This window comes from Lissotriton helveticus, chromosome 5_1, assembly GCF_964261635.1.
Source record: "Lissotriton helveticus chromosome 5_1, aLisHel1.1, whole genome shotgun sequence".
Classification (NCBI taxonomy): domain Eukaryota; kingdom Metazoa; phylum Chordata; class Amphibia; order Caudata; family Salamandridae; genus Lissotriton; species Lissotriton helveticus.
This window is the reverse complement of record NC_136065.1, coordinates 729864301-729892026: the sequence shown is the minus strand read 5'-3', so window position 1 is coordinate 729892026 and position 27726 is coordinate 729864301. Positions and strand designations below refer to the sequence as shown.

The window sequence follows — 27726 nt, the reverse complement described above, 5'->3', positions numbered from 1 at the left end:
TTGTAGGTTCGGGTTTTGAAGGGCATCTCTGAGATGCCCTCCCGTGCATGTTACATTAAATCCCATACTGGCATCAGTGCGGGTTTAATGTGCTGAGAAGTTTGATACCAAACTTGTCAGTCTTCAGTGTAGCCATTATGGTGCTATGGAGTTCGTAATGACAACCTCCCAGCACCATATACTCTTAAATGGCATCACTGCACTCACAGCGCCCAGGAATGGACCTGGGTACTGTAGGGGCACAGGGCTCATGCACCTGCGCCCTCACCTCTGGCATAGGGCACCCAGCTAGAGGGGTGACTGAGGTATGCCAGGGCAGTGGGTTCTGTGGGCATGGCACACAGGGATGTGTGCCATGTCGACTCTTGTTTTAGTTCTGTACTTAGGCACTCAGCCTGCAAAGGCAGGGTGTGGGTACCAGGGTGCAGGGACCCTGAGGGTGGCACAATCAGTGCTGCAGCCATCAGGGGTCTTCTCTGGCCACCAGGCCCTGGGTACTTAGAGTACCATTTACTAGGGGCTGACAGGGGGCCAGAGATGCCAATTGGGTATTTTGTTTCAGCATAGTTTTTAGGGAAGGAACACAGGCCCTGGGTACCTGATTGGCAGGGACCCAGGGCACACTCAGTCTAAGCACACCAGCAGTTCAGAAAAAAGTGGGGGCATACCAAGGCAAGAAAGATGGCACTTTCTCACATCAGCCCATGTACTTAAAATGGCTTCCCTGGTCACTTGTAATCTCTAAGAATTGACTTAGATATTACAGGGGCATATCTGCTCAAGCAGATATGTTGACACATGTAGTATAGTGCACCCTACCTCAGGGCTGTAAGACATGATTTCATGATTTAGGGGTGGCTTACCTATACTGCATGCAATGCCCGAAGGCATGGCACACAGGCATGTGTGCCATGCTGTGTTTTCACTCATGTCTGCACCAAGACACACAGCATGTAATGGCAGTCTGCATGAGTTAGGTGAGGGGTACCTTTAGGGTTTCACAATACATGTTGCAGCCCTTAGGCGCCCTCTTTAGTACCCTTTCCATAGGTACCTGGGGTACCATTTATTATGTAAATACAGGGGTGCCAAGGGTATTGCCAATTGGGTAAACACGTGTACAGTTTTAAGGAAAGAGATCCGGCCCTGGGGACCTGGATAGCAGGTGCGTGGTGTACTTTTTCAAAATTGTATCAAATACCAGGCAAAAAGTGGGGATGACCATGCCAAAAAGTGGCACTTTCTTACAGTGAGGAATTGCTGCCTGCCCACACTATTGATCAGCCAATTGACGAGGTTGACGTGTGTGCCTCCACTCTTCGGGTGGACAGCTACGATCGCTAGGCATTTTGTAAACACCTTTGTGGCTGTGGTAACCACGAAGATTAACACCTTGAATCAGTAGTGTCCCCTTATAACACAGCAAAGGTAGCTATAATAAGCTGGATGCATTAGTATGTGAAAGTAGGTGTCCTTCAGCTCTAGAGCAGTCACGAAGTAGGCTTCCTGCAGCAGGGGGATAACCACGTAGGGCTGTCATATGGAAATGTTGTGAGCGGATGTATCTGTTGAAGGACTGAGGTCAACAATCGGTCTGAGGAACCCTCTTTTTTGGGTATTACAAAGTATGGCGAGTATACCCTTTTGCCATAGAGGTGGAAGGACGCTGCCTGTTTGGTCAGTTTCAGCAGGAGCATGTGCACCTCTTCTTGAAGAAGGTGGAGATGTTCAGCAATCGGGGTGAGTGCACCGGGCTGAATGTTAGGTGGGGTGCAAAAGAGTTCTAGGCAAAATACATGTTGAACTATATTTAGTACTCAGTGGTCTGAAGTAATTTCATCCCAACGGGGAAGAAACCCCTGCAATCTTCCCCCTGCCAGGTGTGATGCATGGCAAGCCAATGTATTGAGGTGGAGGCTTATTTAGTGGGAGTGCCTCTACCGTTGCCTCTTTTGGAGACGACCCTGTATGAACCACAAGTAAATCCACTGCCAGCTTGCTAGTGATATGATTACTGCAGACATTGATAGGCGTGGAGCTGTTCTCAGGAAGTGACCTTTGCTGCACCCTTATATACTCTTGACTTCGAAAGGACCCCCCCTGGTGTATGGCGTTTGGAGGGCCTCAATGCTTTTAGCGGTTTCAGATTTTTTCTTAATTTTATCCAGTATTTGGTCACTCTGTGAACCAAAGAGGTGCCTCCATAAACGGTAGGCCAATTACGTTTTGTTGCACCTCTGACTTGGAGCCAGAGGTACGGAGCGACAAATATATAGATAGGATTACTGAGGTGTTAACTTCCCTGGCTGCTTTATCAGCGGCATCCGAAGCTCACCGAAAGGTGACACAGGAGAGGACTTCACCCTCTGATAAAATGTCCTCCTCCCTTTTCCTGAATTGCTCTAGGAGGCGATGTGCCACACTCTTTCTCCTTCCACTGGGCCCTAACGAAGCATGAGAGCAGTACCAGAGTTAGCAAACCTCCAAAGCATAGCAGCCCCCACTACAAACCTCATCCGAAGCATCAGTTCTCTTGCTCTCCTTATACAGTGGAGACGCATCCCTTGTGGCTAGTGAAGAGGCACATTTATAGGGGAGCGCATCAACAAGGAGTCCAGAGGGACCTGTTCCCTGATGTAAATAGGTTTGTGGGAGACTTATATTTGTTCTCTGCTCTGTGAGTAACCACCAGGGTCCCAACAGGTTCTTCACAGATTTCTGCAGTAAGCATTAACATCCCCTTCAAGATTGGAAGGAACTATATGGCGTGTTCGGGCCTGGATAGTCTTTCCACAAGGAAGTCTTCCTCCTCTGGCATGGAATGCATGTCAACCTTATGGCCCTAAGTGTAACCCCTAGGGTTCATCAATCTTCAGTGGCTGTCTGTTTCTAAGATTGTGGAAACCCAGGCGAGGAGTGTAATGGGGTGATGTTGGAGGTTATATCTTGTAGAAGTGTCCTGTATGGGCTCCTTCTTAAAAGTCAGCCTGCTCTTTTTTTGGGTATCCGCTCTGAGGTCTTTAGTTCCTTAGACAAACTTTTTTCAGTGTGTGGATGAATGAAAATTTGCCACTGTCTTACCAATTTCCTCCTGGAGTCTCTAGAAGATTGGAAATTATCAGAGCCAGCGGTGGAGAGCAGTATCAGGGTGAATGGTGTTTTTGGCAGAGACCGTGTTGTTTGGGGTTGGCTTCAGGGTACACATCTTTTTTTGGGTCCGAATGGGGTTGGGAACACAAATGAGTCTTTCGGCTTCGACGGTTGCTTTGGCTATTGGTGCCTTGTGTCGGATCGGGGTTTGAGGCAGTTGTTAGAGTTCCACTTTAGGGCGGATGCCTTGCCTCATGCAGACCAGAGCATGAAGGGTTGGCAGGCCCTGAAGGTGGGATAGTTTTGTGCATTGGGGTGGACACCCAGCCCCTGGAGGATAGTGCTCCAGTGTAGTGTGAGGATGTTTGTGAGGTTTGTGGTGTTGGGGTTCAACCATACTCCCGATCCTCGCCTTCAATTTGGTTCGAGGCCCAGTGGTGGACATGGAGGGATCATCATCTTGTTCAAGTTCATCTGACTCCGATGTGCTGAATTGGATTACCAATGGGCTGGTGCGCAGGCAGGTCTTGGGTTTTCAAATATTACGGTGTTCCTCTTCCTCTGAGCCGAGGGGGGGATAAGACTCACTAAAGATGTTTGGTGGGGCGTATGGATTGGCATTGAATTGTGATGTGTGACAGGGGTCTCTCTCTCCACTACCTGAGGGTATTTTTACAGTGAGCAGTTAAGCAGAAGTTACACTCTGTACCCTTGTAAACTGGAGCTAGGCATAAATTAGCCACCCTGTGCAATTCAGCCCAGGGGTATTTAGCTTCCCACTAAGGGCACTTTTTAAAAGGCATACATTCCATCAACCTTCTTCGCTCTCATTCTCTGGAGTTGATGGAATGAGAGGAGACTGAGCACCAACAGGGTAAGGGTGCCCGAAGGACAAGGGGCCCGGTGCTTGAGTGTCCTAGACTTGTCTTCTAATTTCCATTAGACACTGCAAAAAAAATATATATAGGTGATGATGAAGTGCGCCTCTCGACAATGGGGGCCGAAGTTTTTACAGCGGTTCTTGAAGCAAAATAGTCTAATGCATCTAGTCCGGGAGCTTCGTTGGTAGGCGTATGAACCACAGGACATAACAAACAAAAAAGTCAATTTAACAATGGAGGTGGTGCCCATGCTCAGTTCCTAAGGGAATCACAGGATAACTTGTGACTTGAAGAAAGTTGTTGTAATATACACATTTCGAAATGTCCGGGCCCATCACTAGATGGAAGGTGTATGCAGAGCATGTGTATCTGCAGCCATGTATGCCATAAAAGAACCAGTTACCTTCGGTAATGCCTTATCTGGTAGAAACCTAGTTTTGCCGCAGATTCCTTACCTTAGAAATCTCCCTAAGCGCCAGACTGGATTCATACATATTTTAAGCAGTACTCCTGTAGAGGGTGTGGTGCGACTTAATACCAAAGTCATTCACGCCACCGGAGTCCAAATAAGCCCCTCCCGATATGTGGACGCCAGTTTCTTCTGTGACTATTTACAGCGCCAAAACGTGGAGCCATGATGGAAACTGGCTGTGGAAACAGTTCGCAGAACGGGGAGGACAGGTGGGTTGGTAAGGAATCTGCGGCTAGACTGTCTCTACCAGATAAGGCATTATCGAAAGTAAGTAACTTGTTCATCTGAGAGAGAGGTCTAGCCGTATATTCCTTACCTTAAAATAGATACCCAAGCAATACTATTCCTGGATGAGAGATTATGTGAGCAAGAGCATACCCTTCATCCCAAGAACTGTGGCAAAACCGCAAGCAAAGTCATAAAAACAACATTCAATATAAATACAATACTTGGTTGCTTCCAAGGTGGGATTCTCCCCCATGGTTGGCCGTGACCTGTCAACCCAAAGGCAACAGCCGATGCCACTCAGCTACAGGGCCAGCAAAACACAGAAAATGGACCCAAGAACATAACATAAGGGCAGCTGGGACTCTGAGGGCCAGAAGCAATACCAAAGGCATTGGAGGACAACCTGTCCTAAGAGACACTGATAGAGGTACATGGGATAGAAGCACAGTAGAGGAGTGTGGATTAATGTAACCACTGAAAAAATTGAAATGCAGTAGAGGAGCGTGGATTAATGTAATCACTGAAAAAATTGTGAAGACAAGAACAAGTATTGACAAGCACAATGCTTGTATTAAGAAAAAAGCCCCAGAGACAGAACGACAGATGGGATCATTAAACGAGTAGAACTCAGAGGTGGAAAGGAGTGCATGTATAGCAAATAAGTGGAGACGAGACTGCAAGATGCAAATGAAGGGTACATCCACATAAGCTATAGGTAGGCCCTTTTTACAAAATGTAGTATATCACACAAAGATATAGGTAGGCCCAGTTTACGAAATGTAGCATAACACACAATATACACAATATATATATGCACTATATATATATATATATATATATTTATAGTTTTATATAGCGCGAACGTATGTGTATATGTTATGATATATATATATACACACACACACACCTATACATACAGATTCATAGACAACCTCCATGCATATACATATATCTATGATCGAAGGAGCTATCACCTCTCTGAAGCTGAGAAACATAAGTACTAAGCGCAGAGTAATCAGCAACATAGTATTAACCATAAAATGGTGACAGAGAGAAAAAAAAAACAAGACTGTCACTGGGCCCAGAAGCAGGCCAAAGTAAGAGGCTAACCCATAAAGTGCTAGAAAAGGGTATTGAGCTTTATCCAACTGTAAGGCATATACGACTGAAGATCGGATGAAAGTAAAACACAGTCTCACAGGAACTAAATCCCCACAAGAGGAACAGTTCAAAAATAGAAACCAAGTAATGAAAGCTAAGCAACAGTAGAGATGCAAGCTAAATAAGAATAACTGTTAGAGGAAAGAATGTCCCAAAGGAAGAGGCTGGGGGACATCCAAATTGCTAAAGTATTAGGGTAACACTCCTACAGCTCTGATTATACCAAGTTACATGGGTGATGAAAATGCAACATTGAGTTAAGTGAATACACAATAGAGGGGAATATGCTCATGAAGAAGAAACCCCAGCAATAAAAGATAACACATAGGTATAATGACTAACCCAGAGGGTAGGATATCAGGTAACAGTACAGAACAAAAAGAAAAAAGTTGTCCATAGCGAGAGTTGCAGAACGGGACAAGCAAGTCAACAAGGAAACTAAGTCCAAGAGGACGACACCATAATGTTCTAGGAACAGTTTCAAGTAACAAGGAATCCACCAAAAGGTGGATGAGCCAGTATCACACAAAAAAAGACACCACGTAGTGTCTTTGCAAGAAGAAAAACGTAGATGCCTTGATGCTACGTGTGTGAATGAACTCGGAAAAAGAAGGCGTTTGTGGGAATAAGGGAAAAAGACTTGCCTACAGGCAATAAGGGAGTATGACAGATGTCCTGATAGGAATAGTCAGAGGACAGTGAAACTAGTGGTAGAAATAAGTCAGCACTTAAATACTACCACACAGATAAATAATGTGAAGGAAACCACAAACAAGATAATCAACAGGGCTAAGGAAAAAAACACACTTTTCTTTTATAAAAAAAAAAAACCAAAAAAAAAAACACCTTTGAGAAAATCACAGAAGGCGAATGAAACCTACACCAGAGTAGTCCATTAAAAGTGCACCCTGCTTAAGAACAGAGAGAAGCGTGCTAAAGAAATAAAGGACACAGAAAAGAACGTCCCAGCAGGAAATAATGGACAGGCCAGTAACGTGGACAACAGAGTAGAGACTGTGGTAAATGTCCCACTGCTCAAGTGTAAATTTAGAGCCTTTGACAAACAGTACTTCACATGAAGGGTAGATGAAAAGGGTGCTCCCTGTAAAGATCAAGGAGAAAGAGATGCACAAGAAAAGGATCTCATTGAACAAGCTATATAGAAACTCCACAAGAAGGATAAAGGGAAAGGGCTCTATAAGGGATACTAAACGTTATTTATCAACATGAAGTGTCGGAGTAAAAGGTTCCAAAAACAAAAGTGACTGGTGGATGGAATGCTGAATAATGCAAACATTCACCCAAGTCACAAAGATCTGGGTTTAATCCACCGTTCTTTTGCTCACCACGACAACCCATTTGTTGACAAGCCATATGCAGATCAGTCTTGACCTGTTCTCAAGGGAACAGTCAGGCCCGAACTGCCAAGCCAGGTCCTCCCAGGACCAGAAACAAGCATCCTGGGACAGTGATCCTCCGAAAGAAAAACATTTGAGTGCTCCACAGAAAGTGGAAGGGTGTCTAAGATAGGCAACTTCATTTGCATGGCATGCTACGTCGACCGGCAAAAAGTTGGTGACGTCTCGAAGTCAGAAAAGGGGAAGTGGTACAGTGACGATCGCACTGCCGATGTAGTAGTTGGAGTTGGCTGATCGGATACAAGCGTTGAAGATGGGAACCCCCAAAGGGCTGTACACTGGCGCCAAGAGGGAGTGGACCATCGACCCAAGAGCCTAACTAAAGCAGAGGGAGAATCCGCCGGCGTGGACACAGTTGAGGCACCTGTCACCTCCTTGGGGCCCAAAGGCGCTTCAGGGGAAGGTGAGGACCCAAAGATGGCATGCAGAGGGCAATAATATGCTCGCATCTAGGCCACAGTCGCTCCGACTCCAGGGTAAACATGGAGACGCAGGGCAAACACGCGCACGGAGTGCTCAACCGGCAAGCGGGAGGAGGCATGAAAATTGTAATCTTTTGTGTGGTGAAGTCGCAACTTCAACCACCCACATCAATACTTACCATGGGAGGACGATGGAGGTTGACATCCACTGGAATGGCCCCTGGACCGGGCCCGCGGAGTGGACGTGCAGTGAGTGCCAGAGCTGTGCTGACAGGATCTTCATGCGACATTCCAGCATGGCCTTCGGTCAAAGTAGAAAGGAGTCACATTCCACAGAGTCATTATGCTCTCTCAAGCACCGCAAACAAATGGAGCAATGGTCACTCTACTGACGTGCAGGTGTACTCGTGAAAACAATTCCACATCCAGTCTGGTCTGGTGCCTGGGGAGAATTCTATTGCAAGGAATCTGGGGCTAGATGTCTCTATCAGATGCACTGTTACAAAACTCCCTGGATCCAATCTGGCAAAAAGGGGATATTCTAAGGTGAGGAAACTGCAGTTAGAAATCTGTCAAAATTCCTCAGAAAACATACAATACCAATCCCGAAAAATAACATTAGAACAGCACACAGCATGATGGAAGGAATGCTTTAATCTTACATAAACGGTGGGCGGCGATGCCGCTAGGAGCAATTGCCAGTGACTGTTCCACTACAGACAGGAACCAACCATATACAAATCGGTCTTGGTTCACCGCTTCACCTTTGTATTTCAGTGTGACCTGTATTCACAGACTTGGGTCAACAGGATTCAAGCTGCAGCTCACAGATGAGATCCAACAAGGGCAAAACTTGTCAGGGGTTAACTCATGTTCCAGTGCAGAGGACCAGTTTTGGCAATCTAGGGTCGACCTAATAGAGTAGGACAAGGCTGATTTGCATACGGTTGGTTCCTGTTTGGAGTGGCACAGAGGGCAAAGAAATTATGAACTGAAATGCTGCCAGAGTGATTGCCAGTGCTGAGACTTTTGAAAAAATTCCTCCATTCACCATTTTGATTCACGACAAAACATTAGCCTCTGGTCCAATTTTATAGAAAATCTAGTGCTATAAAACATGGGCACCTTATCTTGGCTTGTGAAGGTGCTAACATGTTCTGGTTTTCCTCCACAATCTTAAGTTGGGCTTTCTTTACAATGCTACACACAAATGTTTCTGATGGTATAGCCCTAGTTGGACATTGAGTGTTATATACTGTGTTAACCATATTGAAGTTTCTGGCTTCATTGCACATAGTCTTGATCACAAAAGGTCAGCTTATTTATACAACTTACGTGTCACCCTAATAGGTAATAGGTTAGGTTTCCCTGTATAACAGTGATAAATGACAGTACTGGCAAAGGATACAATTCAGTAACCACCAAGCCCCATGGACCACATGGAAAGGAGTCACATTAAATAGCCTTGCGCTTTATGGGCATGAAGACCTTAAAACACATCTGCAGTGACATCCCACCCAAATCCCAGCAAACCAGATCAGAGGATCATAGCTCAGGTCTGCCTCTTTAAAAATCATATGTAAACTACCACTGTAAAACCATTGGAAAAGTACAACTGATTGTGGCCCATGCTTATTTTAAACAAATGCCACCAGTTTACAAATAAACAGTATCAGCTCTAGAGTTATGTTATGATGAAATATGCTTTTAAGTGGACTTAATGTTAGATGAAAACCCAGAAGCAAGCTTAAGATTAGCACCCAGTTTTTAATAATGTAATACAATTTTGTATTTGAGCACACCAGCATCCCATAAATCACAAAACTGACTTGTTTGCTGATAATCTAAAGGACTTTTGGAGAAAACAAATAAATATGACAAACATAGATTACCAGTTTCCCCTTCAAGAAACACATTCGGTTCACTTTGTTGTCAATTTCATTGCCTAATTGCTCTTTCAGTTCTCGCCAGGCATAGCTCATGTTGTGCATCTCAGTTGAGCACTGCAATATCATGGTTACAAAGCCCTGGAAAAAAGATTAAAACATCATAAATAGAAAGCTTAAAAACTGTAAAAAGAAAACCTTTCTTACTCACCTAATTTGTTTTTCCATTTACTAACCTACAAGTCAAAAGGTAAGTGTAGTTATTTTACTCAAGGATACTGTTGGGACGGGAATATCCCTTCGTGACAAACAGGTGTGTTTCCCCTGCCCCAAGTGCCTAACTGCACATGTACCTCATACCTTGACGTTTTATTTTTGGCCCTGGTGTCCTGCTCATCTAAGCATGTGTGCAGTGGCCTAGACTTAACCGGACTATGAGAGGCACTGGCTCTGTGGTGTGACCTGTAGGGGAGCATCAAGCGGGCTCTCAGTACTGTCAATTTACTACAGTTTCCTGTCACAGGTATAGTGCATATTGTGACAGTGGAAAAATACTTCTTTTAGGGGAAATATATAGTATGACTAGATTTTTTAGCCGGGGTCACTCAGGTTAAGGTCTACCAGCAACCTGTGTAAAGTTCTACTTCTGTGTGTGTAACCAAGCCAGGCACATCCTCTTAGCCTGCCTGTATATGTAGTGAGTGTAGCACCAGTATGGAATGTTAGTAAGTCCCAGTAATGGATATCAGCAGGGTCCAGTTTGGATTTCCATGGCGTGGCTTAGCCCACGATGGAGTGGGAGGACTATGATCCAAGGCATTGTTGGAATGTATTGCTTGCATTCCTGTACCTACCTGGAAGAGAGTCGGATACAGAAGTGAGTGGAGAAAGTGAGGTCTGCCTTTAGAAATGTCGCTTTTTGGTTAACGAGGAGCTGTTTAACCGTTTGCGTGCTTATGACGGAACCACGCCGTCATGATTCACAGGCGGCGTGTGCTCACAACGGCCATTGATGCCCAGGCTTTTCCCCATGACATATGCCTTCAGAGTCTGGCGGCTGGAAATCAGGAATTCACAGAGGCTGATATTACAGAAGGGGAGCTGGGGGCGGCGGTGAGGGAGCTCAGCTCCGGGAAGGCCATGGGCACAAACGGGATCCCAACTGAACTATACAAAATGTTGGAGACTAAGCTTGCCCCCACCTATTAAGGTTGTGTTAAAGTAAACAGCGGGGCTCTCAGCTGTGGTAGCCAGTGTCTGATCTTGCAGCAGTCATATGCAAAAACAACAGTTGATGGACAGAATGCAGAACAATGTCAAACATTCACCCTAGTACAGAGATCTGGGCCTAAATCCATCGTTTTTTTGCACTCCACACCACCCCAGTTCAGACATGGCCATATGCAAATCAGCCTTGACGCTGTGCCTCATGGGAACAGTCCAGCCCGAACTGCCAAGCCATGTCTTCCCTGGACCGGAGATCACGGGACTCACGTCTGAGCATACCCGTCCCACTCGGTGTGACAAATGCAAAAACAACAGTTGATGGACAGAATGCAGAACTGTTGTTTTTGCATTTGTCACCCCGAGTGGGATGGGTATGCTCAGACGTGAGTCCCATGCTCTCCACACCACTGGAGTCAAGCTATCCTGGCTGATGACGGCTGATAGCCAGAAACCGGTCCTAGGATGCTTGATTCCGGTCCAGGAAAGACGTGGCTTGGCAGTTCGGGCTGGACTGTTCCCATGAGGCACAGGGTCAAGGCTGATTTGCATATGGCCATTTCAGAACTGGGGTGGTGTGGAGTGCAAAAAAACGATGGATTTAGGCCCAGATCTCTGTACTGGGGTGAATGTATGACATTGTTCTGCATTCTGTCCATCAACTGTTGTTTTTGCATTTACCACAGTTGTCATATACATAGAGGACTGGACCTCCTATAGGCCGATATCACTCTTAAATGCTGAAGTCAAAATTTTAGCCAAAGTGTTAGCCAAATACAGTCATCCAGTCCCTGATCCACCCGGATTAGTAGGATTAATGCCCCACCGGAGCACCACACAATATCCAGCACCTTCACGGGTGCTGAGGGCAGAGGACCAACTTGCGAGAGCGGTCACTGGATGACAAAATGGTATTAGACACAGTGGAATGGGATATATCTTTGCAGTATTGGCCAAATTGTGCTTTGGCCCCCACTTTATGCAATGAGTCCGCTTACTATACACTGGCTTGATGGCAAAGGTTAAGGCTAACGGTGGGCACGCCCAGGGGTTCAGTATTCTGGGTACACTATCAACTGGCATAAATCTTTGAAATGTCCGCTTAGAGGTTAGGTGCCACAGCAGCCGCCAAACTGTGCGGCGACAGTCGCGCTGATGGTTTTCTGCTCCCTGGGACTATACTTCACACTGGACACTGTACTCTTTCTCAAGAGTAACCTGGCCCCGTTACTAGATAAACTACGGCAGCACGTGCGACAATGGCAGTCTTTGTCGTTCTTACTATTGGGGAGAGCGGCGCTATTTAAATTGTTGTCTTTACCACCCTTTTTTTAAGCACTACATGTAGGAATCTGGCTCTGTATATACTATACCAAAGTGAGATATAGTGTGCACAGAGTCCATTGGAACCCATAGGTAGGCAGAGGTAAAGTTAGATAGCACCTCGCTTCTATTTGTGGTAGTGTGGTCGAGCAGTAAGGCAGTATCAGAGAACATTGTTAAGCATTTGTTGTACCCACTCAGTCAGTCTTTATTCGATAATTTGCAATCATAAAAGACACAATACAAACATAAAAGTGTCATAAATGTCAAAAAGATAGCTCCCTAAAAACATACATTCCTTTTTTTTTTTTTTTAAACTTTTTTATTTGACAGACAAGTCACAAGCAAAGAGACATTACAAATCAGAAGGAAAAAGAAAAAAATAAAATACAAATATAGCATAATTTAAAGTGACATCGGGGGAAAAAAATCCATAAATTAGTAAGATCAACAATCTTTAAATGTTACAACTTGGCCTAACAAAAAGACATTTATAAGAAAATAGAAAGCAAGGAAAGAGAAACACTAAATATTTATACAAAGTTAGCCCAAATCTTTTCAAATCTATCTACCGTTTTCCGGGTCCTATTTTTAGCAAGGGCCTTCTCCATTGTGTATATTTCATGAAGTAGTATTAGCCATTCCGACCTCTGAGGTGGATTTGGTGAGATCCAGGCTCTAGCTACTACCAGTCTAGCACAAGAAATCGCTATGTCAAGCCAACTTCTATTATCGTGGCCCCGCTCGTATATATAGAGTAAAACCATAGATGAGGTAAGTGGGGAGCTGATCAGTTGTTTTTCCCATAATGTGGTTTCTATTTCTCGCCAGAACAAATTCAGTGCTGGACAAGAAAAGATCATATGGATAAGATCAGCTGCTTGCAGATCACATTTAGGGCATTTGGTACGTTCGTTATTTTGTGACCATTTAGAAATTTTCTGTGGGGTGTGGTAGAGTTGGCTGACCGTTCTATATAATTGAAGTTTCAAACTGGAGAAGTATGTTATTTTGTTAAGAGTTGTGAAAGCCTTTGAGATATTCTGGGGGGTCACATTAGTTCCCAATTCAAGCGTCCATTTTTGAGAGAGTCTGGGACAATCATCCAAGTTATGCTGGATTAATTGTTTGTATCCTCTGCTTATTAAAGATTTCTCCTTAGAGCTATACAGAACTTCCCAAATATCCGAGCTAGTAATTTTTATTAGGTTCATTTTCCGTATAAGATAGTCCCTTATTTGCAAGTATTTAAGTGCCATTTCACTTGGTAGCGAGTAAATTAATTGTAAAGTGGAAAACTGTAGAAACCCCTCATGGCCATATAGGTCTCCCAGTCTCTTGATCCCATAATCAGCCCATCCTCTCCCAATATTATCGTTAAAAATACCTGGTAGCCCTGGATTATCTAATAATGGCAAATCAGAGTGAAAAAAAGAAGTGTCGCAAAACTTCATGACTAACTTAAACAACCCTACCACATCCCTTGCTGTCTTGAATTTAACACGTTTGAAGAAATTCGGGTCTTGTATTCTTGTTAGAAATTGAGATGAGTTTCTACCTAACATAAGTTGATGAAAAAAAAAGGTTTTATTTTTATTTAATAGGCTCCTAAAGCGCCCTATAAAAGATGCAAAATAATAAGACTTAAAATCCGGAAAATCTAATCCACCCTTCTCTAAAGGTAGTTTTAGTATCGCTATTGACCTCCTAGGTTTTTTATAGCTCCAGATAAAGCTGCTGCAAATTCCTTCCAGCTTCTTAAAAAAAATATTATTAACTCGAAGGGGAATAGAACGAAAAAGATATAAAAACTTGGGCAAAAGATTCATTTTAATCAAATTAATTCTTCCCAAAATATTCATCGGAATTTTGTGCCATTTTTTAAGCATCAACGTAACTTGTTTAAGTAAAGGTTCGTAATTCAGTTTAATTATTTCATTTATTTTAGAAGATATTGTCACCCCTAAGTAAACAGCCGAGTTGCAAAGCCCAGTAACAGATTGATTAGCTTGGTAGTTCATAATGGTTTGAGTTTTGTTAAAGTTTAATTTGTAGCCGGAAATAGCTCCAAACTTTTCTGCTTCTTCTGAAATTCCTGCTAGAGCATCTATAACATTAGTAGTAACAAGCATTTGCAATGCAATAGGTCTCGCATTATTTAAGTTTGAGCTATTATTATTGTAAATGGCAATGTTTTTTGCTTTATGCTATAGTTTTCTTATGTACATAAAAAGCTACATATAAAGTATTTGTTGTTAAAATTATTTATGCAGTATTTAAATTTGTTTGCATAAAAGAATTTTTTTTTGCAGTAGTTACATTTTGTTTTTATAAAAAGGGACATATAAAATATGTTGCATATTGACATATAATGATGCAGCCCACCTATGACTTATGCAGCAGCAAAATGGCGTCTTCTGCATGATTATAGCCCCTCCCCTCCACATAATTCATCACTTGCCAAATAATGTATCACTTGCCACATAATTCATCGCTTGCCACATAATTTATCACTTGCCACATAATTCATGACACATAATTTATCACTTGCCACATAATGTATCACTTGCCACATAATTCATCGCTTGCCACATAATGTATCACTGCCACATAATTCATCGCTTGCCACATAATGTATCACTTGCCACATAATTCATCGCTTGCCACATAATGTATCACTTGCCACATAATTCATCGCTTGCCACATAATGTATCACTTGCCACATAATTCATCGCTTGCCACATAATGTATCACTTGCCACATAATTCATGACACATAATTTATCACTTGCCACATAATTTATCACTAGCAAAATAATTTATCACTTGCCACATAATGTATCACTTGCCACATAATTCATCGCTTGCCACATAATTTATCACTGCAGGCACAGCCGCACAGTGCTAACACGGGACTTTAAATTGCCAAAACTAAGTCCGCGTTTGTGTGCACTGCATGCAGCAGCAGCCTGCAGTTACCGCAGCTAGTGATTAGTGAAGCAGGTCACACTGTCACAGAGGCTGCCGCATAGCTGCCAAGGTTTCAGAGTGCTGTGTGTGACATTTTCATAATTTCAGTGTAATTATGAGTGCCATTTGAAAGACTTTGAGTGACACTTTCTTGCGAGCCAAATCAAGCAATGAAGATAAGATAAAACATATAAATATCAGAAAGTACACCCGTCTGAGCAACGAGAAACTTTAATACCTTAACTGCTGCAAAGTACCAGAAATGGAACGGCACTAACATAGTGCCCTTATAATCTGAAGTGGCATTTGAGCTCCATTGCACTGACTGGTGATTGCTTGCCTATGATGCAATTTAGAGGAAGACTGCAAACAGCAGAAAACCGTCATGTAGAGATGGCAGGTAATGGAACATCCACCAAAAACTGATGGCTACAAAATCTGTCTTACCTCTCAGCACCCCCCAGTCCCGCCCCTCCTCATTCAGAGGTTGGGTACCGTACATCGGTGTGTTCGATCATGATTGTGAATTGTGGAGTAGCTCCATCGTCACTGAAGCCTAGCAGGAGTGGTGTGGGGCATCAGCTGCTAGCCTGCTACAATTTGGTATGGCATTACGTAAGAAGGCAAAACAAATCTGTTGTTTTTTTCTGCATACACGATGCAGAACATGGTGGTGCTGGTCATGGAAAAATGATCAGTGGCTGCTGACTTTGGCACTGGGAGCCAGGTTCCAAACTCGACTAACCGGCCCAAAATATTGTGATTCTGGGAAAATAATTTAATTTCCACGTGCCAAACAGCTAATGAACTTGACCTTGTAATGAAACTGTGGCGCTAGAATAACCCTTCAATTATACCATCGGGTCACCTTCGCGCCATATAAAAAACACTGCAAAAGAAAGCACGCCCTGGGACTAACTTTCCAGTATGTGTGGAACCCTGGCTGAATAGTGGACTGAATAAGGCCCTGCCCTGCCTGAAACCTCCTTCGCACTATTTGTCTTGTGAAAAACCCGGGTGGCACAGAACGTTGGGGAACACTGAAAAATGTAAATTAAGTACTCACGTAGTTTGAGAGGTGAAGTAAAACTGCACGCAGCTTCAGGGTCAGCGATACCAGGTCCTCGACGCTCCAGTAGCTTGTCTGAATGAGGGCGTATTTAGTTTATAATTTTGAAATAGTAAGGGCGGCTGCAATAATTCGGCGGGGAGTAAATTAACAACTGAGCAACAGGCAAGGCGATAGCCCGGGTCAGTGCGAGGTGCCTGCAGCAGTATTGTGAACGGCGCCATGATTCAATTTGCGGCGCCACCAGCAAAACGGCCAGCAGTGAGGGGCGGCACCTTCCTCAAACTCCGCGCTCCAGCAGCAGGATGTGCTGCAAAGTGCAAGCACAACCTGACTGGGCCCGGCATTCTAGTCTTTGGTTCATGACGTCAGGCGTCAGAGCCGTGCCGCGGGTGAATGTTCCCGCAGCCCGGCTCGAACAGGAAGCCAGGCAACCTGTGTTGGGACGGGGGCGGGGCCGCAAAAAGACAGGAAGCAGACGGGAGCCTACCCCGCGCTCCTGTGCCCGTCAGCCGGAAGATTGCCGGAAGATTTGCCTCGTGGAGAGCCCCGCCTGCTACTAGGATGACCCGCTGCCTGCCGAAGGAGAGAGGGAAGGAGAGAGGGACACACTAAAAGAACTCGGTGAGTGGGGTGTGAGGGGGGGAGCGGACATGTGCGCGCGCGCGCGTGTGTGTCTGTCTGTCTGTGTGCCTGTGTGTGCGTGTGTGCCTGCGCGTGTGTCTGTGTGTGTGTATGTATGCATGCATGCGTGCGTGTGTAAAAAAATCCGATGACTGGTGGGGGGGGGGGGGTTGCAAAGTGAAAGTAAGCAGCGCGTGTGTATGTGCGCATGCGAGAGTGCTGTGTATGCGTGTGCCTGTGATGTGCGCATGCGTGAATGTTGGTGCGCGTGCAAGCAGCTGAATCCAGCCGGGGAGAAGCGCGTGACAGATTTTTGTCCCTCATTCCCCCGTGTCAGCTCGCTATAGTCTCCGACCCTGGACTGACGCATCCTTTGGATGCTATTCCAGGGCGAGACCTAAAAATGGCTAGATCATCGGCGTATGCAGTGATTTTAAGAATTTTATGTTCATGCTCTACCGGAGTTATCTTCTCTTGATTCTGCAGGGCGTTTATAAAAGGCTCCATAGAGAGGGCGAACAGCAGGGGTGAAAGTGGACATCCCTGTCGGGTCCCCCTAGATATAGCGAAAGTTGAGGAAAGTGCTCCCGCATAACTGATTTTAGCGTTAGGATCTCTGTATATCGACTGTATGCCTCTAAGGAAGCGATCCTTAAACCCGTATTGCATTAGCACTTTCCACAAATAATCCCACCCCACTCGGTCAAATGCTTTTTCTGCATCCAGTAATATCATACCGAGTGGGGTGAGGTTAATTGCAGCAATATCAAAAGCCGTAATCGCCATATTGATATGGGCGGTAGTATCCCTTCCCTCTATGAAGCCATGTTGTTGTTCATTAACTAATTGCGGCATAATAGACGCCAATCGCCTTGATATCAGTTTAGAATAGGCCTTAGCATCGGCGTTTATTAAAGAAATAGGCCGATATGACCCGCATTCCAATGGAGGTTTATTCTTTTTCAAAAAAAACATAATCTTCGCCGTTTTCCAAGATTCCGGAGCTTTACCAGATGTGCCTATAGAGTTCACCACTAAGCAAAGCAGAGGGAGTAGCTCTTTGGCGCAGATCTTATATAATTCAATCGGAATCGTGTCCTCCCCTGCCGCTTTATTAGAAGGGAGCGAGAACACCGCTAAGCGCAGTTCTTCTAATGTGTAATTAAGTTCTAAGCTATCCAAAATCTCCTGATCTAAAAAGTGTCCCAGAGAGAGATTATCGTTTAAGTAAGATTGGATCTGCTCTGGCCTAGCCCTACTCTCTGGAGTATATAGTGCTTCGTAGTATGAAGCAAATTGCTCCATTATATCTTCTGGCTGTGTATAGATAATACCATTAGAGCCTTTTATAGCTTTAATTAATGTAGAAGCTCGGTCTTCCGCTACTTTGTAAGCCAAGAGCTTTCCTATTCGATCTCCAGATTCATACTGAGATAATCTATATTTAAGTAACTTGCCACTATTTTTTTCTTTAAAAGCGCTTTTCATGCCTGTACGTATATTTATAAGTCTACTTTCCAGAAGTGATATGTCTCTGCTATTCCGATCCCCATCTCTAAGCTTATCTGCCAGTAGTTTTTCTATATGTAAAATATCGTCCATCATTAACTTTGTTTCTCTTTTCCTTGTTGCGTTTTGTTTAAGTATATATTGTTGGGTTGTTCCTCTAATAAAGGCCTTGCAGGCATCCCAAACTGACAGCACATTAGCAGAATCTTTATTAAATGTAATGAACTCCTCTATCTGTTTTTTGAGCATGGTTACAAAGACCTCATCTGAGAGTAAGTACCTAGGAAAAGAAAAAGTGCGTCTTTTTTTTATGCCTAAAGCCGAATCAAATATAAATATTATAGGATTGTGGTCCGATGAAATTTTTGGCATGACCTTCATGTCTCCTCTCCTCAGTAGTTCATCTGAGGCCCAAGCTAGATCGATCCTAGAGCAAAGTTTATGAGGAGCAGAGTAGTACGTAAATCCAGGCAGACCTGGATATAAGCTACGCCAAATGTCTTTTATATTGTGTATTTTAGCTAGTTCCAGTATTGCTGCTCTTGTTTGTCGCATACGTAGCCCTACTCCTTTTTTTGTTGTATCCTGTTGGTAGTTCATTACACAGTTAAAATCTCCCATTAGGATAAGTTCTCCTGCCCAAGAAAGTAATTCCATATTCAACCAATCAAATAACCATGGCTCATCTTTGTTGGGGCCATACACTGAACAAAAAACATATAAAGTGCCCTCCAATCTTATTTGCATTATTGCCCAACGCCCTCCCTTGTCTGCTGCCGTTTTAACAACTTCCCCTTGCCAATATCTTTTCTTTAGGATAGCCACCCCTCTTATTGGTGCATTTAGAGTAGTGCAAATCACCAAATCGTATCCTAATTGACTCAACAATTTTTTATCTTTATAGCATATATGGGTTTCTGTAAGCATTACTATCTGTGCATCATACATTTTAAGTTCTTGATAGATTAAATTTCTTTTAGTCTTATTGTTCAGACCAGAAACGTTCCAGGCAAGACACCTACAGTTCGTCATTTATATGCAATAAATCAATAGCCGCTTCCCTTATATTATTTCTCCATAAAGCTCTCTTTCTTGTTAAGTACATTGTAGCTTCGCCATGGCATGTCTTGTCATTTTTGGTTTTTCCCCCCCTCCTTCCCCCCCCCCCCCCGTACCAAAGAAAAACACCCCCCCTTTATACCTGCTGCCTTTTGGTTGGGCAGCCTCTCAACGGTGCAACCACCCGCCCCTTTCCACCACCCTCATTAAGTATGTCATTTTTACTAAATTTAGCATAAATCCCTTAGTCTCCATTTTATCCTTTGAGCTTGTCAGATTGATCAAACCCTTTCCAGTAACCTTACCCTGAGGTGTAGTGTTATGTCGCTTACGCTTTAGTAAGCTTATCAAGCACAGATTCTGCCTCCTTCACCTGATTAAGATAATACGTATGCCCAGCTTTCATAACCTTTAAGCATGCAGGCTCTTGGAGGAAGACCTGAGCCCCTGCGGTCTTGAAAGAGTCAATTAGTTGCCGCAGATTCCAACGTCTCTCCATAGTAGATTTACATAAATCTGAGCGAACAAAGAAGGTCACGTCTTCCGTAGTAATCGGAGAGTTAGGTTTAGCTTTTAAAGAAACAGCCTGTCTCAACAAAAAATTTCCAAAATAAATCAAAAAAGGACGAGGATACTTATTGTCTCTGTTTCTATTAGCTAAAGGCAACCTATGGGCTCTTTGAATCTGAGAGTCCCAATCCCAGTCCGCAAGATCTGGGAAGGCACGTTGGCATAGTCTGACTATATAGGCCCTGGGGTCTGCCCCTTCAGCCCCCTCCGGGATCCCAAAAAGTCTGAGGTTCTGCCTTCTTTGCCTATTTTCCAAATCCTCCATCTTGGATTGTAAGGCCCGGATTTCCTCCTCGTGTCTAGTACTTTTTTGATTGTGCTTGGTCGAAGTCTCCTCAACTTGTGCCACCCGTTGCTGAAGTACCTCCACTTCTTGGGTTACTTTGTTCATTTTCCCATTGACCTCCAACAAGTATGACTGAATTTTAGAGTTATCTTCCTTTAGTTGTGAGAAATGCTGTTGTGCCTCTTGTCTCTGTTCGGTCAGCATATGCATAATTAGAGCCATAGAAGGGGTCTCCAAGGAGGAGACTTCCTGATGTAACCCCTTCGTGTAATGCCCGGCCTGATCAGTTTCTTCCTCTGTTGCGGCAATAATTTCATTCACGTTTAAGGCCGTCTCACTACCATCTTCCCTTAAAATAGCGTCTAGTTGTATATCTTGTACTCCTTTAGAACCGACTACAATCAATTGGTTTGTAGAGGTGGACGGATCATCAGCCTCTATATCTTGGATATCCTGAATATCTTGGTTAGTTAGCGGCGGAGTTGAAGACCCCATGGAGCTATTGCCTGATAAGCGTAAAGCCATTGTTTTTACACCTCCCTTAGCTTTCATCCACTTACGTAATGGACTATCATCCATAATAGGTTTTCCACGATTATTAGCCTGATTTATTGTAGAGGAAAGAGTAGATTGAGTTGTGTTTTTCTTGCACCTTATTTTATTTTTAGCTTTCCCTCTTCCCTTTTTCCGTGTCACTATTTTCCAGTTGTCCTGTGGGGAGCTCTCCATATTATCCTCCGCCTCATCAATTATTTCTTCATATTCATCATTCGACTCTACTAGTGTTCCGTTGCTCTCTTCTGCCTTGTCCATGGGGGTTCTAGTAGCCGGAGCTAAGTTTTGAGTATCAGTTGCCTCGACAAGTGTAACTGCGCAGCTCATCTGGGGCAGGACGACACCAGTGGAGTCCCTTCTAATGTCCGAGACTGTGGGTTGTGCCTGTGACATCAGCTCGGCTGCCCCCTTATCAATATCCATATCTTTCTCTTTACCCATATCCATATCCTTTAGAGCAGCTGTATTGTCTTGTATCACCATCACAGTCTCAATCACCGACTCGGTAACAGTCTCAGTTACACAGCCCTTCTTTCCTGAAGCCCTCTGGAGAACCATCCTCAAATCTGTATCAATGTCCCCAATTTCAGTTATTATCTGCTCAGTCTCAATATTGCCCCCTGCCGGCGCTGGATTTACAGCTATCTTAGCTCCTTTATCTTTGGCAGCGTTATCTTTATTGCTAGCAATTAGCATTAATGATCGCAAAGATTGTTGCTTACCAGCGACGTATGCTGCTTTCTCCTGGCTCCCGGTGTTGAGCAAATTCTTAACAGCATTGACAGCTGTGATCACCGCTTCTGTTCCGTGAGGCTTAGCTGGAGTTTTAGTTTTAGCTGCTGCCGCCGCCTTCTTCTCTGCTGCCCCATTGTTTGCAGCTGAGGCGGCATTTTCCTCGGAGTTTCCTGCTCCTTTTGTTGTCCTGGTGCTCCTCGCATAGATCTTGGGAGCCATGTCAGTGCTCCCTGCCTCCGAGTCGGAAGTGCTCTCCGCCGTCAAGGCAGCGCTCCAATCCCTCTTGACCAAGCAGCTGGCTATGCTCCTGGTATCGATGATTGCCCTTGATCCCGGACCCGCGGAGCCAAGCCAAGTCAGCAGGGTCCAGCGAGCCCAGCGCACGCAGCCTGTCTCCGCTGTCTCCACTCCTCGCTCGCGGACCCCGCCGCAGCTGCTGCCGCTCACACGCAGTATCCGCATCCAGTCCTCCTGCGCTCTCTGAGACTCGTGCCGTCCGAAGCAAGTGACAAGTCTCAGGTAAATCGTCCCGTTGTTTACCGCTCTGTTAGCTTCGCGCCCATTAGGATAAAAGCATACATAAGTTGATTATCTGTGAGGTGGTGGGAGCGGCGTTCTCAGGCTGCACCCGACGGCACCTTCAATCCGCCATCTTGGTTTTTCCCTTCACCTGTCCAAAAACATACATTCCATACACAATGTTATATCAGCTTTATCGAATTTCCTAACAATCATGACTAGATTACTAAGTATAAAATGACATCTATAAAACCATTTCCTACAAAATTTGATCAAAAGGGTACCTGCTTGCCATTAGCATAGTCAGATAATGTGTGCAATTGCCAGACCGTCCTCCAAGTTTTTCCTTGTCAGTGCCCAAACAAAACCAGCTAAGATATTTTGCCATCGCGATTACAATATCTGGACGTGTGTTCGAAACCAAGATAAGCAAAGCTGTTATACACGATCTGGTACCTAGATTAGAACACAATGGCTTAAACCACCTTCGACGGGGGCCATTATAGGCCGGACACGCAAACAGTACATGGGTTATCGACTCAACCTGGGATGGACACGAAGGGCAGTAGATATTTGCGGCCTTATTCCATTTTACAGTGAAAGATCTTAAGGGGAGAGTGCCTACTCTGGATTGGTGATCTGGTTTCCTATCACCAGGTTTCGTAATCAAATTCCAGTAGGCTTCTGCTTCCATTGCAGGCTTGTGCTCCAGGAAAATACCTGTGAGTGAGCGACTGCTCACCCTCGACTGTGTCTTTTTATAAATCATAACCCAGTAGAGTTCTTTGTAATTATTTTTATTGGGAAATAAGTTCCCTATAGGATCTTCCAACAGATGACGGAGCCCCATGTCGAACAGGTTGCCCTTGATCTTCTGCAGCCATTTGATTTTAGAGGACAGGTCAGCAGTTCTAATATGCATTAGTGCGTTAGCGTAAGACGCCAGTTTAGGAGTAGTCCAAAGCCTCCTCCTCCTAATATTCTGACGGCCCCCCCTATTCCACTACTGTGGACTGACCACTACCTGGTGAAATTCACCATAAATCACTGTATATTAGAAACGACGAGTAATAAAGATAAAAAAGCCTGCAGAAACATAAAAAAGATTACTCTCGATGCATTTTCTGATAACTTTGTGATGGATCAACTAGACTCGAAGGCAAATGTCAATTCTGCAGCTATGTATCTGGAATCTGCCGTTGGCAAGGCACTGGACAAGATTGCCCCTCTACGAATGGTCCAATGTAGGGAGAAAATTTCGCCTTGGTTTACAGACCAACTAAAAAATCTTAAAACCTTGACAAGAAATGCTGAGAAAACCTGGCGGAAAAGTAAAAATCTAAGTGATCGTAAAACCTATCAAACCCTACATACTAAATATATGAGGGAAATAAGAACAGTAAAAAGAACACATTTAGCCGAACGGATCACCAAAGCCCAGAACTCATCGAAGGAACTTCATCACATCTTAAAAAATCCACAATCAAAAGTCCACAATCAACACCAAAGACTGGAAAGTGGACTGAAGAGCTATCTAAATTCCTAGATGACAAAATTATAAACATATGCAATTCCTTCGAATTGGATAATACATCCCTTCAGTTTTTAGAACAGGACTTAAAGACAAAAGAACCTGTACATATAAATGATTCATCCCCGAGATGGGCTACTTTTAATTTGCTGGACAACGAAAAAACCATGCTAGTAGGACGGAAAATTAAATCAGGCTCCCCCAGTGATCAATTAACCTCTAAACTATTTACCACCCTTGCCCCAGCGCTAGTGGATTCTTTCTCTAACCTCCTAAACAAATCCCTGAAAGAAGCAGAGGTTCCAAAAATTTGGAAGGCGGCAAGTTAAACCTATATTAAAAAAACCTGGCGCAGATGCAGATGCTTTCTTAAACTACCGTCCCATTTCCTTGTTGCCATATTCAGGGAAAGTGTTGGAAGCATTTGGAAATGAACAACTGGTAAACCATTTGGAGACCAACAACCTACTTGATCCATCACAGTCAGGTTTCCGTGCTGCTCACAGGACGGAAACAGCACTGATCGAAGTTGCCGATAACATCAGACTTGCCTTGGACAAACGCCAATCTTCTATCCTTGTCCTTTTAGATCTGTCGGCCGCCTTTGACACCATCTCCCACCCGATCTTGATTAAAAGGCTGTGGGAGTGTGGTGTCAGAGGACAGGTTTTAGGATGGTTTGTCAGTTATTTGACGAACCGAACAACTACAGTACAAGTAGATAATAACTTGGCCAGTACTCGGCCCGTCATAAGAGGTGTGCCCCAGGGCTCTATTTTGAGCCCCTCACTTTTTAATGTTTATATGGCCCCCTGGCGAAAGTGATCAGGGCATGCGGGTTCGACGTGTTGTCATACGCGGACGACACGCAAATACTGGTCACACTTGGCCCTGATGCAAACGAGACTAAAAGCCTTTTCAGAAATTGTATGATTGAGATAAAAAATTGGATGGGCCAAAACCATCTCCAGCTTAATGGGACAAAATCTGAAGTTATGTTATTCGGGAGAGCTAGTGAATACTGGGCCCAAGACTGGTGGCCTTCGGAACTGGGGGAGTGCCCTGTCCCAAAGGAATCAGTCCGTAATTTAGGTTTCCACATGGACAATAAGCTATCCATGAAGGACCAAGTCAATCATACTGTGGGCACCTGCTTTGGAATTATGCGGAGGCTACGCAGGGTCTTTAAATGGATACCAGCCGAGGCACGTAAAATTCTGGTTCAGGGCCTAATCATAAACAGGCTAGATTATGGCAATTCACTTCTCCTCGCCATTAACGAGTGCCACATCAGGAAATTGCAGGTTCTACAAAATACGGCTGCTCGCCTGATTTTAGGCCTACCAAGAGGTTCCCCCTCACTGCCGTGTCTGAGAATCCTGCATTGGCTCCCTGTAAAAAAAAGAACTATCTTTAAGACCCTATGCCTGGTCCACAAACACATGTACGGACGAGGACCAAAATATTGGACTCAGAAACTGACATGGTACATGCCTGGCCGACAGTTGAGATCGAGCACTAAGCTACTGCTCACGCCTCTCAGAATCCAAACTGCCAGAAATGGTGGTTGTGCCTTTTCTTCTATGGCACCATCCCTTTGGAACAAACTACCTCTGAACCTTCGCACAATTGTTGAACATTCGAGTTTTCGAAAAAAACTGAAAACCTGGCTCTTTTGCTAGTTCTATTTTCTGGCCCATTCTCTTTCTTTAGGACTGTCTGCATGCGCCATGAGACTCCCTTGGATGTGAAAGGTGCGCAATATAAATATCCAGACTAGACTAGTACGCAAGGGGTCTAAATCCCGCAACCTCGTCTATGGAGGAACATCCTCAGTCAGATAGCAGGGGCTTGATGGGGGTTGATTGGGGAAGGGCGGTCAGCGATCTCAGGAACCTATTTTGTGCAAGGACAAGGGGTGATACATTTTCAAACCCCCAAAGTACTGCGCCATATATTATGGAAGCTCTAATTTTCCCATTGTATATCAATAAAGCGGGCCACACCGGCTTGGTATGTGAGAGTCTGTGTTCTTTAAGTAGGGCTCTGCTAGCTGGTTGTGTCTGAGAACTAAGACATCTAACTGGGGTGTCCAGTTCATCTTCCTACCCATAGTCAGTCCTAGATAAGTAAAGGTATCAGTCTGTTGCAAAGGTGCTTTATTCATTTCTACTCTCCCTTTAATAAGTTTATGTTCATGCAACACCATGAACTTGGTTTTATCAACGTTTACTACAAGTTCTTGGTCGTTGCAAAACTCTGTAAATCTGTCAAGGGCACGTTGCAGACCAGATTGGGTTATGGATAAAATTAAAGTATTGTCTGCAAACATTAAAAGTGGAACTCTTGAACCGGCAAGAGTTGGAGCATCTGTTGGAAAATTGTTGTAATACAAGATAAGGAATATGCTACTTACCAGTATGCATCTGTTCTTGGCATAGAGGGCTGCAGAGTGGTACATTTATGAATAGATCGCCATGTGGTGTTGGGCTCGAATGATTGCACTTGTTTTTCTCTTGGAGAAGTCTTTTGTAGTCACGAGGCTGGTGACTCCTCCCTTGGGTGATAGTGCGCATGGGCATCGGCTCCATCCTTAGATTGCTTTGCCATAGTAGGGTTAGATGGAGTAGTATGATAGAATACAGAAAGAGATGCCCATGTAAGTGTATCTAATTAAGATAATGTTGGAACAGACACAGGTTTCCGGGGAGGTAGGGAGGGCATGTACCAATCTGCAGCCCTCTATGCCAAGAACAGATGCATACTGGTAAGTAGCATATTCCGTTCGAGGCATATGGGCTGCAGATGGTACATTTATGAATAGATTACACAGCAGTTAACTCCCTAGCGGTGGTCACCAGTGTCTGTTGCAACAGTTTGAAATAAAGCTTTTAATACAGCCTGGCCCACCCTTGCTTGTTGTGTTGCGTGTACGTCAACATAATAGTGTTTTGTGAAGGTATGGGGTGTAGACCAAGTTGCTGCTTTGCATATGTCATCTAGGGGAATGTTCCCTAAGAATGCCATAGATGCCCCTAGTTTGCGTGTAGAATGAGCTCTAGGGGGAACAGTTAATGTTCTCTTTGCTTTTATGTAACATATTTGTATACATTTTACGATCCACCTGGCAATGCCTGCTTTAGAGATAGGATTGCCTTTATGTGCTGGGGAAAACGCTACAAATAGTTGTTTAGTTTTTGTGAAAGTTTGAGTTCTTTCTATGTAGTATAATATTGCCCTTTTGACATCTAGTGTATGTAGGGCCCTCTCTGCTAGAGTCTGTGGCTTTGGAAAAAAGACTGGTAGTTCCACTGGTTGATTGATGTGGAATGCTGAAATTACTTTAGGCAAGAACTTTGGGTTTGTTCTAAGAACCACTTTATTCTGGTGTAACTGTAGAAATGGTTCTTGTATTGTTAATGCCTGTAACTCACTCACTCTCCTGAGGGAGGTAATGGCTATAAGGAATGCCACCTTCCATGTAAGAAATTGTATTTCACACCTATGCATAGGTTCAAAAGGTGGCCCCATTAGTCTGGTGAGTACTATGTTGAGGTTCCAGACTGGAGAAGGTGGTAGTCTTGGTGGGATAACTCTTTTGAGTCCTTCCATGAAAGCCTTAATTGCGGGCACCCTAAACAGGGATAGATGTTGCGTGTTTTGCAGGTATGCTGCTATAGCTGCAAGATGTACTCTAATTGAGGTGTAAGCAAGGTTACATTGCTGTAAGTGTAGTAGGTAGCATATAATATTTTGTGTAGATGCATCTAGAGGGTTGATGTTGTTACTGTTACAGTATACAGCAAACCTTTTCCACTTTGCTGCATGGCAGCCTTTGGTGGTGGGACGTCTTGCTTGTTTAAGGATTTCCATACAGTTTGGAGGTAAATTTAAGTATCCAAATTCTAAGATCTCAGGAGCCAGATCGCTAGGTTCAGTTGTTTGGGATCTGGGTGCATTATTTCTCCATGGTTCTGTGTAAGGTGCATGGGTGATATTCTTAATTTTTGGTGTGGCGCCTGTGAGAGTTGTAGGAGCGTGGTGAACCACGGCTGCCGTGCCCACGTGCGTGCTACTAGTATCATGGTCATTGAATGCTGTTGCAGTTTTCGAACCACTAATGGAATTAGTGGGAGAGGGGGAAAAGCGTATGCAAATTTGTTGGACCAATTTATCCATAATGCATTGCCCTGC

General features: G+C 44.2%; 1 protein-coding gene across 2 annotated transcripts in view; it reads right to left on the bottom strand.

The window, feature by feature from the left end:
• Positions 1–27726, bottom strand: part of LOC144754879 (nucleolar RNA helicase 2-like) — a 650789-nt gene that overhangs the window by 73937 nt on the left and 549126 nt on the right. For both annotated transcript variants that reach the window (XM_078643201.1, XM_078643200.1), the window contains exon 14: positions 9565–9699. In XM_078643201.1, the coding sequence (XP_078499327.1) occupies positions 9565–9699 (135 nt within the window). The remainder of the gene's footprint in view (positions 1–9564; positions 9700–27726) is intronic.